Source organism: Kogia breviceps, chromosome 2 (assembly GCF_026419965.1).
Source record: "Kogia breviceps isolate mKogBre1 chromosome 2, mKogBre1 haplotype 1, whole genome shotgun sequence".
In the NCBI taxonomy this organism is placed as follows: Eukaryota; Metazoa; Chordata; class Mammalia; order Artiodactyla; family Physeteridae; genus Kogia; species Kogia breviceps.
Window position 1 is genome coordinate 168688937 of NC_081311.1, and position 18395 is coordinate 168707331.

An 18395-nucleotide genomic window follows, 5' to 3' on the forward strand; every position below is an offset into this window, starting at 1 on the left:
GGCAAAGCAGTAAGCAGTGATGAAGAGTGTTTGTATAACCCTCCTGCACCCTCTCACCCTGACACACATTGAGCTTTCTCTTTCATGATTGTTTTAGCCTCTTTTTCCCTTCCAACCACCGACCACTCAATTCTTTGAGGGAAAATTAAAATTCATTATGCAATTTATCTCTCTCTTTTTAATCCAGAGTGTCTGTCTCCAAGGTCTCTACTCAATAATTAATGTTTGTTCTCGTTTCCCATTCTCCAGAGCATCTATTCTTTAACTGTAAGGTCAACAATTAACACTAATTATGGCTTTTTCTCTCTCCAGTGTTGGTTCTCAGAATCCCAAGTTGCCCTGCTCAGCCTAAGTTACGTGTGTGCACGTGGCTGTGTGTGTGCACATGAAGGTGGGAAAGCACCAAGGAGCAGGCTTCTCCAAGCCCCCCACTTTAGCAAATCAGTAAAACCAAACATTCTTTTTTGGCAGTGTCTCTAGTATATGTATTATCAGTAATGAGACGATGAAGCATAAATATATACACATACATACATACATGTATTTGGAAATGAGCTGGGGGGGTAGTTAGACAGATCTCAAAATCTTTTTCAGATATATTTTATTCCTTTTGACCTTTTTCCTCCCTATTTCTATCTCCTTGATCTCTGTCTCTCTGACATACACACACAAACACACACACACACACACACACACACACACACACACGCACACACACCAAATTTCTCAGTAAAAGCCATTCCTCCATTTCAGATTCACTCAGGTGATCTCCTTGCTATCTGTTACCTCTCCCCTAACTACCTTTCTCTGGTCTGTCATCCTAATTCTCCTCAGCCATTCATACAGCATTATTTTAACTAGTGTTCCTTTTGACGGACAAGGACAGCTAGGAGAATGATTCTCATCCAAAGTGACTCTAAGAGATTGCAAAAAAAATTCATCAGGGCTGTGCAAAAGCCTATCTTTCTGGCTAGAATCAGATGGTCTAGAATCCCTCCTGTCTCCCTGGTCCAACCCTTGAATTTGCGCTACAGCTGGAAGCAGGGGCTCCTCACGCTTGTCTGTCATCCCCCCCATCGCTGCACGCACTGGGGTCCCGCAGCACATCTGCTGTTCAAATCTGGACGTCTCCTCACAGTGGGTGTCAGGCATTAACTCCTTCATGCTCTTGTTCTGTCAAAAGTTCTCCTCTCAGAGCTGAAGCATCACAGTACCTGCAGGGTTTCACCCTTAAACATCTTATAATAAATAAAAATATTATTTTCTTCAATGTTTTTTAAATCCTAGATCAACCTTCCCTCCATGATAGCATCTAAGGGTTTTCAAAACTATCTAATTCATTATGAGGCTTAGGCATCAAGCCATCCACTTTGTTTTCCCCTGTCTTGGGGAAAGGAAAATAGCTCTTTTTTTAAGACTTTTCCACACTCTCAGGTAAAACCCTTGTTGTTTTTCAGCTTGTGAATCTGTCAATTCAAATACCAGCCGTGGAGAGGAGGAGTCTAGTATTCAACGTCTTCTGAAAGGTAAGATTCTCCCCAACAGGCTCACCTCTACTTCTCCTCTATGTTATTTGACTCACATACATATATTTCATACCCAGACCTCCAGAAACACACAATTTCTCCCCAAATATACTAATACGTAGGAAAGAAGATTCATTTCTTGGAGAGCCTGAGAAATGGAGTATCCTCAAGAGTTACTCATGGGCAGCCCTGTGTGCTGTGGTCTGAGAGAGAAGAAAAGTCGACCCAAATGCCTGTGCTGAGCTGGCCCCGGAAGGAGAACTTGCAGAGATGTCCTGTGGGTTTCACAGATTATATGGTGCATAACTCACATTGTAATGAAGTGGGCATTGCCTCCCGGAGTTGTGTACAGTTCAAACTGCACATCCACAAACTAGAAAGCTATCTGGAAAAGACTCTCAGGCTTGTATTCTAAATGGAGGACTGAGGCCAGTTCTGTCTCGTCCAAGCTTCCTCTGCTATTTCACTTCCCCCGTGGAGAAATAAGCAAAAGCTGAGAGTGTAGCTCATCCTCCGCCCACTGCCACTGCTGCTTCTGCTTCAAACCAGGGGTAAAGGACGAATTATGTAAAGACTTTCTCTTACTCCTAAAAATAGTCTTTGATTAATAGAGAAATGTGTGTGGTCTTCCTCGCTGCTTATTTTGGGGCAGGCAATGATGAATCCTACATGAGAGACCTGCTTTAGCAACAGGAAACAAGGTCACAGATCGAGGGCTGGAGCCAGAGCTGGGAGGAGGGCACTGGTTTTGCTAGAGACTGCAAAACTAGAAGGAGAAAGGGCACCGTCAAATGCTTGCCAATCTCAAAATCTGTAAGCAGAGAAATACTTGGGAGCCCAGCATTCTGCGTTACCCCTCTCATCATTCTCCTTGGGTGGACATCCTGACCGTGGTGTGAAGAGTTTCAGGGTCAGTTCTGTTCATTCTCACGCGTTGGGTGGAACTGGGCCAGAGCAGCTCTTAATAGGAGCCCACCAGCGAAGGATATGACGATGATGATGATGATAACTATCATTGCTATGTATCTATACGCCGAACATTGTGCTGAGTGTTTTACATTCATTAATTCACTCCATCCTCATTGCAATGATATGAGGTAAATTCTATTATTATCCTCACTTTTCATCTAGGACAGTGTGGCTCAGAGAGGTTAAGGAACTAGCCCAAGGTCACACAACTAAGTGGTGAAGCTGGGCTTTGAACCGTAGAAACCTATATTTTTACCACTATGCATGGTGACATCAATCTAAACAGGGACGTTTCCCAGACTCACAGATACAGAGAACAGACCTGTGGTTGCCAAGGGACGGTGGGGTTGGGGGTGGAGGATTGGGAGTTTGGGATTAGCAGATGCAAACTATTATATATAGGATGGATAAACAAGGTCCAACTGTATAGCACAGAGAGCTATATTCGATATCCTGTGATAAACCATCATGGAAAAGAATATGAAAAAATATATATATATATATATAACTGAATCACTTTCTTATACAGCAGAAATTAACACAACATTGTAAATCAACTATACTTCAATAAAATTAAAAAATAATAAAATAAACCAGCACATTTCCATCTGACAATACGTGAGAGTTTAGGAAGTTCCTGATTTCATAATGACTCATACTCATAAATGACTTCTGTTGCACATTCTTTGTTCCCTCCAATTCCCCTTACTTAGCATCAGACACCCTTTTGTGGGTAACACTGAAAATGATTTGCAACTTTTAGAGATATGGGGAGAAGCCGAAACACAGTAGGAACAGTTTGGAAGAACCAAGCTCCTAAAACAGATTATCAAGCCAGATAGGCCTGTTTACAGGGTAGCTCTCCAGACCAAAAATATCCTTCCTAATATGGCTGAAAATGTTACAATTTCACTTCATTCTCCTATTAAAGTCTCACTAATAATAGATTCACTTTGAATTCTGAAGTAGTCTCTTAAAAAGCTGATACTTCTGAGAAGCTAACAATCATTCACACTTCAGTAAAAATGGATTTAATCAGATGGCTGTCCTCTTGCAACCTAGCTGAGAACAGCTGCTCTGAGGGACTAAAAATTCTGATGGGATGGGAACAGACGTGGATAATTTGGGAGTAAGTAGAGTCTTAAGGGTTGAAACATACCTGCCTGTTGGGGTACCCTGGAGGGCTTGTATGAACAGAAGAATATTAGCTATATGGAAAAAGAGGCACACAGAGAAAAGAACATAAAGGGAAATTGTAAAGTGACAAAGACAAACTTGAGCTATTTCAGAATTGCCCCATGGCAAGCTTTATATCCAGGAAAGGGAAAGAAAACTTTTATTCCTTGTCTTCTCTACTCCTAGTAACTAAACGACCTTAGGCTAATGCAAATCTCTTTCTCATTTCCAAGCTTATGAACACACAGTTCCCTTTGCCTGGAGCATAATTCCTCATCTCCTCCTATCCCCTAACATTTTTTTAAAAATTGTGGTAAAATACACATAACATAAAATTTGCCATCTTAACAATTTTTAAGTGTACGGTTCAGTAGTGTTCAGTAGATTCATGTTGTTGTGTAACCAGTCTCCAGAACTCTTTCATCTTGCAAAACTGAAAATCTATATCCGTTAAATAACTCCCCATTGCAATGGGACTACCCATATAAGCAAAGAATACCTGCTTCAGAGGTTAGAATAGAGGAAACTTATCTGTTCCCTTGATTTGCTCAAAGACCTTAACAAAAAATTCTTACATCTCTTTGAGCTTAACACTCCCCATTTGTTTGTAAGAAAATGGATATAACACTACTCTGAAAATACCAGATACCCCCTGGAATTGAGTTCAAAGAGCAATTTATTTTTTATTTTTTTTTTTTAATTTAGATATTTAGAAGACCCTCAAACAAGCGCATGCACACACACACACACACACACACACACACACACACACACACACACACACACACACAACAGAGAGAATAGGAGAGAGAGATTCTTCCAACAGTCTTCCAGGGGATCACAACTCAACACCTCTCTACACTTCACTTTGCCCTTGGATTTTTTTTTTTAATTTTTGAATTTTATTTTATTTGTTTTTTTATACAGCAGGTTCTTATTAGTCATCAGTTTTATATACATCAGTGTATACATGTCAATCCCAATCGCCCAATTCATCAAACCACCACCACCACCACCACCACCCTGACACTTTCCCCCCTTGGTGTCCATACGTTTGTTCTCTACATCTGTGTCTCAATTTCTGCCCTGCAAACTGGTTCATCTGTACCATTTTTCTAGGTTCCACATATATGCATTAATATATGATATTTGTTTTTCTCTTTCTGACTTACTTCACTCGGTATGACAGTCTCTAGATCCATCCACGTCTCAACAAATGACCCAATTTAGTTCCTTTTTATGGCTGAGTAATATTCCATTGTATATATGTACCACTTCTTCTATATCCATTCGTCTGTCAATGGGCATTTAGGTTGCTTCCATGACCTGGCTATTGTAAATGGTGCTGCAGTGAACATTGGGGTGCATGTCTTTTAGAATTATGGTTTTCTCTGGGTATATGCCCAGTAGTGGGATTGCTGGGTCATATGGTAATTCTATTTTTAGTTTTTTAAGGAACCTCCATACTGTTCTCCATAGTGGCTGTATCAATTTGCATTCCCACCAACAGTGCAAGAGGGTTCCCTTTTCTCCACACCCTCTCCAGCATTTGTTGTTTGTTGTTTGTAGATTTTTTGATGATGCCCATTCTAACTGGTGTGAGGTGATACCTCATTGTAGTTTTGATTTGCATTTGTCTAATAATTAGTGATGTTGAACAGCTTTTCATGTGCTTCTTGGCCATCTGTATGTCTTCTTTAGAGAAATGTCTATTTAGGTCTTCTGCCCATTTTTGGATTGGGTTGTTTGTTTTTTTAATATTGAGCTGCATGAGCTGTTTATATATTTTGGAGATTAATCCTTTGTCTGTTGATTCATTTGCAAATATTTTCTCCCATTCTGAGGGTTGTCTTTTCATCTTGTTTACGGTTGCCTTTACTGTGCGAAAGCTTTTAAGTTTCATTAGGTCCTCCTTGTCTCGTTCCTGATCTTAGAGGAAATGCTTTCAGTTTTTCAGCACTCAGAATGATGTTTGCTGTGGGTTTGTCCTATATGGCCTTTATTATGTTGAGGTAGGTTCCCTCTATGCCCACTTTCTGTAAAGTTTTTATCATAAATGGGTGTTGAATTTTGTCAAAAGCTTTTTCTGCATCTATTGAGATGATTATATGGTTTTTCTTCTTCAATTTGTTAATATGGTGTATCACATTGATTGATTTGCATATATTGAAGAATCCTTGCATCCCTGGGATAAATCCCACTTGATCATGGTGTAAGATCCTTTTAATGTGTTGTTGGATTCTGTTTGCTAGTATTTTGTTGAGGATTTTTAGATCTATATTCATCAGTGATATTGGTCTGTAATTTTCTTTTTTTGTAGTATCTTTGTCTGTTTTTGGTATCAGGGTGATGGTGGCCTCATAGAATGAGTTTGGGAGTGTTCCTTCCTCTGCAATTTTTTGGAACAGTTTGAGAAGGATGGGTGTTAGCTCTTCTCTAAATGTTTGATAGAATTCACCTGTGAAGCCATCTGCTCCTGGACTTCTGTTTGTTGGAAGATTTTTAATCACAGTTTCAATTTCATTACTTGTGATTGGTCTGTTCATAGTTTCTATTTCTTCCTGGTTCAGTCTTGGAAGGTTATACCTTTCTAAGAATTTTTCCATTTCTTCCAGGTTGTCCATTTTATTGGCATAGAGTTGCTTGTAGTAGTCTCTTAGGATGCTTTGTATTTCTGCGGCATCTGTTGTAACTTCTCCTTTTTCATTTCTAATTTTATTGATTTGATTCCTCTCCCTCTTTCTCTTGATGAGTCTGGCTAATGGTTTATCAATTTTGCTTATCTTCTCAAAGAACCAGCTTTTAGTTTTATTGATCTTTGCTATTGTTTTCTTTGTTTCTATTTAATTTATTTCTGCTCTGATCTTTATGATTTCTTTCCTTCTGCTAACTTTGGGTTTTGTTTGTTCTTCTTTCTCTAGTTCCTTTAGGTGTAAGGTTATATTGTTTATTTGAGATTCTTCTTGTTTCTTGAGGTTGGCTTGTATAGCTATAAACTTCCCTCTTAGAACTGCTTTTGCTGCATCCCCAAGGTTTTGGATCGTCGTGTTGTCACTGTCATTTGTCTCTAGGTATTTTTTGATTTCCTCTTTGATTTCTTCAGTGATCTATTGGTTATTTACCAACGTATTGTTTAGCCTCCATGTGTTTGTGTTTTTTTCATTTTTTTCCCTGTAATTGATTTCTAATCTCATAGCGTTATGGTCAGAAAAGATGCTTGATATGATTTCAATTTTCTTAAATTTACTGAAGCTTGATTTGTGACCCAAGATGTGATCTATCCAGGAGAATGTTCCATGCACACTTGAGAAGAAAGTGTAATCTGCTGTTTTTAGATGGAATGTCCTATAATTGTCAATTAAATCAATCTGGTCTATTGTGTCATTTAAAGCTTCTGTTTCCTTATTTATTTTCATTTTGGATGATCTGTCCATTGGTGTAAGTGAGGTGTTAAAGTCCCCCACTATTGTTTTGTTACTGTCGATTTCCTCTTTTATAGCTGTTAGCAGTTGCCTTATGTACTGAGGTGCTTGTACGTTGGGTGCATATATATTTATAATTGTTATATCTTCTTCTTGGATGGATCCCTTGATCATTATGTAGTGTCCTTCCTTGTCTCTTGTAACATTCTTTATTTTAAAGTCTATTTTATCTGACATGATATTTTATCTGATATATGATATGAGTATTGCTACTCCAGCTTTCTTTTGATTTCCATTTGCATGGAATATCTTTTTCCATCCCCTCACTTTCAGTCTGTATGTGTCCCTAGGTCTGAAGTGGGTCTCTTGGAGACAGCATATATATGGGTCTTGTTTTTGTATCCATTCAGCAAGCCTGTGTCTTTTGGTTAGAGCATTTAATCCATTCACATTTAAGGTAATTATCCATATGTGTGTTCCTATGACCATTTTCTTAATTGTTTTGGGTTTGCTTTTGTACGTCCTTTTCTTCTCTTGTGTTTCCCACTTAGAGAAGTTCCTTTAGCATTTGCTGTAGAGCTGGTTTGGTGGTGCTGAATTCTCTTAGCTTTTGCTTGTCTGTAAAGCTTTTGATTTCTCCATCAAATCTGAATGAGATCCTTGCCAGGTAGAGTAATCTTGGCTTTAGGTTCTTCCCTTTCATCATTTTCAGTATATCATGCCACTCCCTTCTGCCTTGTAGAATTTCTGCTGAGAAATCAGCTGTTAACCTTATGAGAGGTTAGACAGAAGACCATCACTAAGCTCGTGAATACACCCAGCCAACCTCAGCATTGTGGTCTGTATTCACTGTAACATGTGCAAGAGCTCTTGTGAAGTTATTTTTTTTAAAGAAGAACATTGATTTTTTAAAAAATTTTTATTGGAGTAGAGTTGATTTACAATGTTGTGTTAGTTTCAGGTATACAGCAAAGTGAATCAGTTATACATATACATATATCCATTCTTTTTTTAGATTCTTTTCCCATGTAGGCCATTACAAAGTATTGAGTAGAGTTCCTTGTGCTATACAGTAGGTTCTTATTAGTTATCTATTTTACATATAGTAGTGTGTATATGTCAATCCCAATCTCCCAATTTATCTCTTCCCCTACCATGTTCTGGTAACCATTATGTTTATTTCCACATCTATGACTCTATTTCTGTTTTTGTTTTTTGGTTTTTTTAAGATTCTTTTCCCATGTAGGCCATTATAGAGTACTGAGTAGAGTTCCCTGTGCTATAGAGCAGGTTATTGTTAGTTACCTATTTTATATATAGTAGTATGTATATGTCAGCGCCAATCTCACAATTTATCCCTCCTCCCCACCCCCAACCCCTGATTCTTTTTTTAATGGCCCTATAAAGTAGGCCAATTGCTGGGACTGGTGGTGGAATTAAGAGAAAATGAAGTGGTCTAACAATTTGATGATTCTCAGCCAAAAAATAGTTTTATAAATCACTCTAATCCCTTATCTATCAACTCATTAAGAGTCTGAAGAACTCCCTCTCCTTTTTCATTTCTACTTTAGTTTTACTGGTCATATGAATACACACTAGGGGTATTCACAAATCTAAGGACCCTTGAAACTCTCAGGATGTGTCCCTCCTAAAGCCAGGATCCACTGTCCATTTAGTGTATGATATGCATGAGGGATCAGGACCTTGCTCAAGCAGTGAAGTCGTGCTTAGCACAATGCATTTTAAAGCTGGTATGGATTTCAAGATGTCTGTGTGTGTATATATCAGCTATATTTCTCAACTATAATAAAGTTGAGAGTATTAAGTTTTGTTCTGTCAGAGTGATCAGAAAATAACTCTTATTAACTAGTAATCCATAAATACTGTCTTCTGTTTCATCACTCTTCAGACATTTGTGTTATCTTCTCATCAAAAAGACCATAAAGAAGCATGAGGCTTTTCTTAAGGATATTTTTCCTCCTGCTTCCTCTCTTGCTTCTTTCACACATCTCCCTGTGGCCTAAGGATTTACATTTGCTGTTGTCTTCATTCCTAGCAATTACTCTTTTGAAAATTAATGAAGACACCAGCATCAGAACATGTCCAATAGAAAGAATTAGTGAGTCTGTTTTACAGAGCACATAAAGATTGCTCATTCATTCATTCAGCAAACACTAGTTGACCATCTACTAATGCCAAATAATGTGCTGGACATAAGGATACAGTTGAGAGACAAAGTCCATGCCTTAAAGTCATCCACAGTAGTGGAGTGTGCTGAGAGCTATGGATGAGCACAGGCTAACTCAGCCTGGAGTTTAGGAAGGCTTTTGGAAGGAGAGGACACCTAAGATGAGTTTCTAAGGATATATGTAGGAACTAGCCAAGTAGAAAAGAGGAAAGAATGCTCCAGGGAAAAGGACCGTATGAAGGTTAGAGAATATGGTGGCATGGGAGAAATGTAAGCAGCCTGTAATGCCTGGACCCCAAGGTACATGTAGGGGAGGAAGTCGTGAGAAATACAGCTGGTGGGGTAGGCAGTAGCCAGATCATAAAGGCCCATAAGCAGCAACTAAGGAATTTATCCTAAAGATTGTGAGATCCTGTTTACACAGAAATTGACATAACCAGATTTTTATTTTAGAGAAATGACTCTCCTGGCTATGTAGAGAATGGATTGAAGTGGGTAAGATCAGAGGCTGGGAGACCAGATATCTACACTTGTTTGAGAGCAAGTGATCAAGAACAATATTTTCTGCAGACTATTGCATTGAATTGATTGGCTGCTTTGTATGTAGCTCTACCTTCAGCCTCTTTTTTGAATTCCCTTCATCCATACCATCTTCCACAACAGGTATCCTTATTAATCCTATGATGTATATCAATTGGAGGGTTTCTCGTGTAGTTGATATTTTATTGCTACACAACTCGAATTTCAATTCCATCATCTAGCTTTCCTTCCATTTGGGGCTTGGTAAACTGCCATGTACCTTTGGACCTCTCCATAAAAAATAATTTACGAACTTTTGAGAGAAGTTGGTGTTCCCAAAGCTAGACTCTTGAGACTGAGAAAGCCTTGGTCTAACAAGATATAAGTAAGTAAAAGAAGTTATTCCAAATTGGAAGAAAAATATTGTCCTTGCATTTACTAGGCATTTCCATATTTAAATTCAGACTGACTCATATCTTCTAGATCTACTTGGCTCCTTTAATAGAGCTCCCTGGGGTATGTCTTTAGGCTAGAGACTTTCTCAGGTCTTAAGCAACTGTTTGATATGCCCATCTCACCCTCCTCCTCAACCAGGAAGATTTAAAGTGAAAATGTGTAGCATAAACAAGGTCTTAAATCTTGTTCCAAGAATTTGATGATGACAATACCAAAAGGCCATCTTGGGTCTTGATCTCCTGCATTAAACAAACAGGCTCAAGATTTATTATAACACGATGAAAGCTCTACAGGTCATAGGCATCTTGAGTCTTATTATATAAAGTAAAGAAGGAAAGATCAGCAGGGCTATGTAAAGGGACCAGAATTATCCTTCCTTTTATGGTTATTTTCTACAGGGAAGAATTTTTTTTTAACAACCTGGAATTTGCATTTTCCATTTTTGACCAAAAATACAAAACCATGAAGGTACAGAGGCTGACTTTTAGGCTTCTGCTGCAAGTCCACATGCAAAGCTGTGAGAAGGCAAAGGTACTTTCTGAGATCTGTTTGGCAATGGATACATCCCCTCCTCAATGATGAACTACTGCAAGTTATGGGGGGGAGTTCCATGAGTACACAGTAGTGGTCAAAAGGTACTCATGGCTCAGAAATGGTATGTGTGGAAAAAGACCCTACACATAATTTAGAGGCTCCTGCCAGCACTCTCGATAGCTCCTGCCCTTGTACCTACCAAATGTTTGGCCACTTTGGAGCCTGCAGGTCTGATGTTCTCTCACAAGCCCTGACACACATCTAGGAAGGAATCAGGTGGTCCACTGTGCCTGATAAGGTGACTTTCTGGAGTTCAGTCTCTATTTTGATATCAGATGAGCATCCTATACCAAGGGAAATAAATATTCTGAAACAATGGGAATAAATATGACTATGTTTCATTTTTATTTAAAACAATAAACAACTTGGGAATTAAACATGGCCAACATAGGCTGAAATAGAAGGAAATTTTAAGGCACCCATATTCCATGCTAGTATCAGATGCTCTTTCCTGCTTTTCAAGTTTTGAGTGTTTGCTGAAGGATCCCATGATTTGAAGAAGGCAGAAGAGGTTTGGGATGAGACCCCATCTAGTAAGGGTCATCTCTGAAACTGCCTGATTATCTGGTGGGAATGCTATCTCCTTGCTAAAAGCCTGTGGCTAGATTAATGCTAGCATTTGAAAATCTACTCAGGCCTGATGGTGGGCGGCCAGGGAAAGAATGTGTTTTCTGTTTATCTGTTTCGTGGCAGAAATGTTCATCACAGAAAGACTCTGAGCTCCCAGTTTCAGGCAGGCCTGGAAGTTGTGTTGTCTGTAGTCTGTGAATGTACACACCAGCTCCAGAATAATCGGAAAGAACTAGGCCTGTGTTCACAGCCAGTTGCCTGCGTTGGTTGATGGGTCAGTTTCTTCAACTTGATAAGAGGGGTAGATTCTGCCACATGGTTCAGGGAGAAAGTATTACCACCCCCATTGCTTTATCTCTCAGGAATGCAGTTTGAGTTGTGTCTCCTCCTTGACAGCTCGGACCTCAGTAAATTACCAGGGTCTTGACCCAAGAAATGGAGAAGTCTTAAGCAATTTTTCAGTCTCCTATCTAAAAATGTGTTTACATTTCTTGAACTCTGGCTGACTGATTCATTCTCCTGGTGTTGCAAGAACTTTCCTTATGCATTAGAATTTATAAGTTTCATTTCTAAGAGACCTATGGTTCCTTCCAAGCCACAGTGAAGTGAATCTCATCGCAACACAATTCTGTTGGGCTGGATTTGTGCAGAGGATGGATCCGGGCCAAGCAGCTGTGATGTGGCAAGACCAAGTGAGGTTAACAGGAGGCAGTGTGAGGTGGAGGGGAGAGTAGGAGAGGCTAAGTCAGGAGGTCTGGGTTCAGGTTCTGGGCTTGCGCTCTTTCAAGGTATGGCCTTGAGTCAGTTACATGAAGTCACTCTCTGGGCCTCAGTTTCCCCAACTGTCTTAAATAAGAAATGTTTTAAATCTGTGCAGAAGCCATTTTCAAACAAGATAGATGAGAACAGCTGAGAAACAACAGAAAAGGGAAGGTCAGCCCACAAGGAATGAGTAGAGGCTTTAGGTCAAAGAGGCAAAGATGCCAAATCACATATGGCCAGACTCTTAACAGAGCTACTTAGGAGTAGCAAGTATGTAAAGAACTTTTTGTTGGACACTGGTCCCACACAAGACACTAAAATCCTTGTCAGGGGAGCCATGCACTTAGCTAAATCTGTCCCTCAAATAAACATTCCTTTATAAACATTAAATTTACTTTCTTAGGGGAAAAAAAGGAAAACAAAATCAATCCTATCTCTTTGCAGCATGAGGTTTGAGTGAGGCAGTCTTGGACTCAAATCCTTACTCAAAACCTCACTAGTTGTACATCCTTGGGTGGGTTACTTTACCTTTCGAGCCTCAGCTTCCACACCTATAGAGAGTATGATAACACAACCATGGAGGAGAGTCATGCAGATTACACACCAACCACATATCCGTGTCTGTGTAGTGCCTACTTCAGGGTGAGTGCCATGATTTCCATTAGTCCCCTCCCATCAGCCCCTTTTTGGCTTCTGCCTTTGTTTGCTTCATGTTTCACTTCTCCTGTTGCCCTTCCACAACATGAGGGAAAAGGGAAGTCTCTGATCTCTCTATCTGGAAGGTTGCAGAAGCATTTTCCTACCTCAGTGAAGTAGGATCATACAAAATTTATATTCAACAGGATCAGCAGATTTTTTTTCCATCAATATTTCCTTCTTAATTTCAGCTTTATCTGAATTTTAGTAGCACAAATAATGTACTTTTGTTCTTTTAAAGAGCAACCAAAACAAGAGAAAAGAAATTTGAATATAAAGTCTCAACACTATATTTAACATGGCATTTAGACTGTGCCTGTAGAGGTTACATGTGTTATTTGGTGAGTAAATATGAATGCCATAGGCATGTGTGTGTTTCCAATCTCACACATATGAGCTAGGTGTGTATGGGTATGGTATATATAAAAATTCATGAGACCTAGGTCTGACAACCTTGACCCTTTTCTCTCTGATTTTCATCATAGCAAACACTGAATCCAGGACTGAACTTCACATGAATCTTAATGAAACCTCACCTTTGACCCAAAAGCCAGAGAAGCAGGTACAGTACTGACTCTGCATGAGCATGATACTGGACTTTGGGGTTGTTGTCCCTACTTGCTGTGTGACCTTGGGTGAGATTCTTCACCTCTCCGGGCCTCATCAATTAAATGAGACAAGTAGACTATAAAATCACAAATGTTCCTTAACTCATAGACTTGGAATGTCTTAACTCAACTTGGACTGTTTTGTCTGGCTCTTTGTGTGCGCAAATAAGCTGAATAGGCCTTTCCCGGACTTCTGCAAAGTCAAAAAGGGAACAAGGAAACACAGAAAGGCAACTTCCAATCGAGGCAGTAGGCACTAAGACTTTGTGCCAATGGGCCCATTTTTCTACTCCAATTCTCATTCCTAAGAGGGAGGAAAAAATAGCAATCAAGAAAAAAATGCAAGGATACTGTGAAGAAAGGGGAAAAATGCTTTATCTGAATAAAGAATATCTATTAGTGGTTCAAGGACGTATGTTCGCAAATATTTATAAATTTGTTTCTTCAGTTGAAGCTTTGACGCTGGCACTGTCTTCAGATTCACTCTAGAGAGACAACTCAGGGGAACTCCTAGAGCTTCGCGGGTCTCAGAGAAGCTGGGGCAGAAGCCCCACAGCCCAGGGCTCTCTCAGGTCTCCCCCTGCTGGGCGACAGCGGGGTGGCGGGACTGGGGGTGGCACCAGCACGGTCTCTGTTTCTCCCTTATCTCCAACTTCCTGACTTTCTCCTCTTCCCTCACACTCATTAAAAAACAGTAATAATAAAGGTAGCTTGTTTTCCTGTGTGTGCCTAGCCGGTTCTGAGGAAGAACCTGAGCTCTCCCTGTTAGGACCCTGGGCCCGGGTCAGGCCTCCCCTGCGCTGAAACACAGCCCAGTCGACCCTTACTGCTACTGAGGAACCACAGAACCAACATTTGCATGGTTTTGTTTTTGTTTTACGTGCCTGCTTTGAAGACACCCTTTATAAGGGATCTAGAAGGTTTTCTTTTTCAAGAGAGTCTGTGACTGAGGAAAATGTGCTGTCGTTCGATAATTCCACAACTCCAAAGGCCTCGCAAATACCTCATATACCCTAAACTCTCCAAATTCACCACAGCCCCGTGGTTGTATTCCAGGAGACCTCATATCACCTGCAATAAAAGAGTGGCTCAGTCATGTCAATCTAATCCTGGCTTTCCCCTGCGCGGCCATGGCAAACCAGCTCCCTCGGGGCATTGCCTGTGGCTCCCTCGTGAAAGGAGGGGGGCTGTTCCCACCAGCTGGTTTATTCAAGTCGCAGTAGTCTTATTTGCTTTAGAAGTAGCCCCCAAAGCAAAGCCATCTGAGGAAAAGTCTAGGAAGCCCCACCAGCCCCCAAACACAGAGACAGGGGGGTGGGGTCGGGGAGGGGCCGGTGTCGCCCCTGCCTCCCCCTCCCCCTTACGTCTTGAGGCTAACGGCTCTTCATTAGATTACTCACTGACTTCAGTTTTCCCTACTTCCTCAATCTATTCCGTAAATGACTAATTTCATGTTTACTGTAAATCATCTGGAAGGATTTAGAAGCAAATTTCTGCCCAGCAGATTTCAGTTACGTACCCTGATAGGCCACTGGCACACTCAGAGGATTCCTTCCACTGTCGCCCTCCCACTCGGAAGCAGGCTAGGATATCACACAAAATTGATCTTTATCAGCCTCAGCAGTTTCTGCTCTTCTTTCCTTTTCATTAATGCCCCACCCCCACCCCCGACTCACCCCCCTCCCTCCCTTCACTGGGATCTGACCATATTAGGAGTTCGGTCACACAAAATACCTTTACTTTTTTATCAGTGTGCTAGCTGCGAGGAAAAAAAAAAAAAAAACAACCAAAGGTGGCATATGTTGGTATCACCATGCTTTATCGAGAAGTCACATACCTCGATTTGGAAACCCATTTCTGACGGGCGGGTGAGAGAGAGAGCCAAGACAGCGCTTTGCAGACGTGACTGGCTTCCTGGATTTACCGCGTTCTGGACGCCGCCTCTGGTGCCCCCTACTGGTTGGATTTTAAAACCTCCGCTGTGCTTTTCCGAAGCGGAGGTCGGCGCTGCGGGCTTGAGCAGGGAGGAGGAGGAGGGCTCCCGCCCCGGCCCCTGACGCAGGATGGCAACCGTGGGACTCGCTCCTGAGGCACCTCTTCTGCACCTGGCCGAGAATCAGGGCCTCGGCGGTAAATCCATAAATAGAAATGCGTAGCCGCTGACATCAACAACTTCCTAGGAGTTGGAGGAGGGGGAAGAAACCTACAAGGGGAAATGTGGAGATGAAAAGAGAAATAAAAAAAGAAAAAGGAGACAAGCAGACATGTCTCAACTCCAAGCTCCCATTTCCTCTTTCAAATGAACTGCCTCCCCACTGTGAACAGAATCAAGTATTTATGAAGGCATTTTTTGCATATTAATAGCAGCATGTGGAGCATTGCCAGTTCTGAACTCCTAAAGGTATGGTGCCCTTTTTTTAATGCAGGTCCTTCAAACTCCTCACAGAATTTGGTATTCTCCTTCAAATATATTTTCTTTTCTGCCTTGTGGCTCCTCTTAAGGAGTTTCATTTGATTAAGGGAAATTAGTTCCGGGGATACAGCCAGAGACCGAGCACTGCTCTTAACCTCGGTGGCTGACATCAATCACTAGAGAAGCCTTTCCTTTTCCCCAGGGCCTCTCTATGTGGATAGAGGTGAAAGGTTGGGTGAAGTGACCAGCACCTAAAAAGAGTATTAAAATTGTAAATGGGGCTTCCCTGGTGGCGCAGTGGTTGAGAATCCGCCTGCCGATGCAGGAGACACGGTTTCGTGCCCTGGTCCGGGAAGATCCCACATGCCGCGGAGCAACTAAGCCCGTGAGCCATGGCCGCCAGGCCTGCGCGTCCGGAGCCTGTGCTCCGCAACGGGAGAGGCCACAACAGTGAGAGGGCCGCATACCGCAAAAAAAAAAAAAAAAAAAAAAAAAAAAAAAATTGTAAATGAAAATTCTAGCAGGAAGTATTAACATATCTATCCTGAGCGGGGGTGGGGGGGTGGGGGGGTAGGGGTGTAGGTAAAACTTAAAAAAAAAAAAAGTAAGAAAAATAATTATAATTGCATTAACTACAGCAGCATTACTATCTATACTTGGTAAAGATCCCATTCAATTTTAAAAGAAAAACATTGAAACCAGTTAGAAAAATAAGCAAAAGACATAAACAATTCATATCAAAAATAATAGTTATAGAAAACAAATGTGGAAACAGTATTCATCCTGAGTAGCAATTTAAATTCAAACTGAGGCGAACTGGAGGTACCATTTTATATTTGAGATGTGTGCCTCCTCTCACCTTTTTTTCATGGTAACACCCAGAACTGATGAGTTTTTGGTAAAACTGGTACACTTATACACTTCTGGTGGGTTGTAATTTGGTTCAATACACTTGTAAAGCAAAATGGCAATATGACTTGCAAAACATGAAAACATATTCATACCCATTGATTCCGTATTTCTGACTTCTGGGAATTTATCCTAAGGAAATAATTCAGCAGAAAAAAAGTGAGTGAAGATGTCCATTGCAGCAGTATCTATAATAGAGAAAAATTGGAAACAGCCAGAGAAATGACTAAATTGTGAGGGGTTTAATTCAGGCATTAAAAAATGATGCTTGTTCATCCTAGATACTGTGATTTAATACAAAAGGTTTAACACATGGTTTCTCACCTTCAGCACCATTGCCGTCTTGAGCCAGATAGTCTTTGTTGTGGGGAGCTTTCCTGTGCATTGTATCAATAGGATGTTGAGCAGCATCCCTAGCCTCTACCCACTAAATGCCAGTAGCACAACCCCCCGACTGGTGACAGTCAAAAATGTCTCCAATCCTTGCCAAACGTCCCCTAGAAGGCGAAAATCACACACACCCCGGCCCCAACCCCACACTGCAAACTACCGATTTCATTTTAGAAGTAGAAATCAAAGTGATGTCAATTATGACTGCAACTATGTACAAAAAATACTGTATCTATAAAGACTTGCAAATAGTGCTTGCAAAAAAGTGCAGTCATGCTCGTTTGAAATTATGACTATGTTGGGTTGAGTCTTTTGTTTTTATTTTGTCTTCCTGGTTTGTCATTGTTTTTGTTTTTGTTTTTTTCAAAATTCTCCCTGTAAGGAGGAAAAATGAATCATGAGGAGAGCTGGTTTTATTCAAGTCTAGCTTAAAATGATGAGGAGTCACAGTAAACAGCAAGTATACAGCAAGCGAAACAAGGGTCAACACCATAGTGCCATTATTTTTTAACTGTTAGTTGAAATTATTTAACATTAATTAGGTTTTTATTAGATTATTGGGTAAGACCATCAGAATGCTCCTCCTAAAGATCTCAACCCCTTTTCAGCATTTTATCCCTCTGATCCTAGACTTTGGTGGGGGTGGGAGGCAACAAATTCACCTGTTTTTCTGAAAAGTCTGGATCTCAAAGTATGAAACTCTCTAATCCATTCAGTTCCATCTATGTAAGCTTGGGACAAGACGGGCCCTGAGCCCACTGGTTTATGGAATTGTCAGGGCAGAGAGAGGTTGTCAGTAAAGAGTATCAAAGTAGAAGCTCACACTTCAATTAGATTCCCCAAGAATCATTGCATCTCTGTTTAAAATAAGAAACCGTCTCACGAGTTTTGACATTGTTGGTTTTCTCCCTTTGTTAGGGAAAGCAAACATCCTTTCTCACTTGCTTTATCTTGGGTTTTGTTTTTTTGCTTTGTGGGGATTAGAACTTTGGTAGTGTCCTAAAAATCCTGTTAAACAAAACTTATGTCCCCTTTTCCCGTTTCACAAAGCCACTTCTCTTTCGACCTATACTGTCTCTTGAGTTCAGGTTTCATGAGTTTACGATAGTATAAATACATATTTGATCTTATGTGTCCTAAATTTACCCCTTTTGGATTTCAAAGAGTAGCCTGTAATTCTAGCGCACCAAGGATTTA

At 40.6% G+C, this 18395-nt stretch overlaps 1 protein-coding gene across 1 annotated transcript in view; it reads left to right on the forward strand.

Moving 5' to 3' along the window:
* KIAA2012 (KIAA2012 ortholog) overlaps window positions 1-18395 on the forward strand; it is a 118324-nt gene that overhangs the window by 46846 nt on the left and 53083 nt on the right. Inside the window, exons 12-13 of the mRNA XM_059053372.2 lie at window positions 1458-1526; window positions 13364-13440. Coding sequence (XP_058909355.1) covers window positions 1458-1526; window positions 13364-13440 — 146 coding nt within the window. The remainder of the gene's footprint in view (window positions 1-1457; window positions 1527-13363; window positions 13441-18395) is intronic.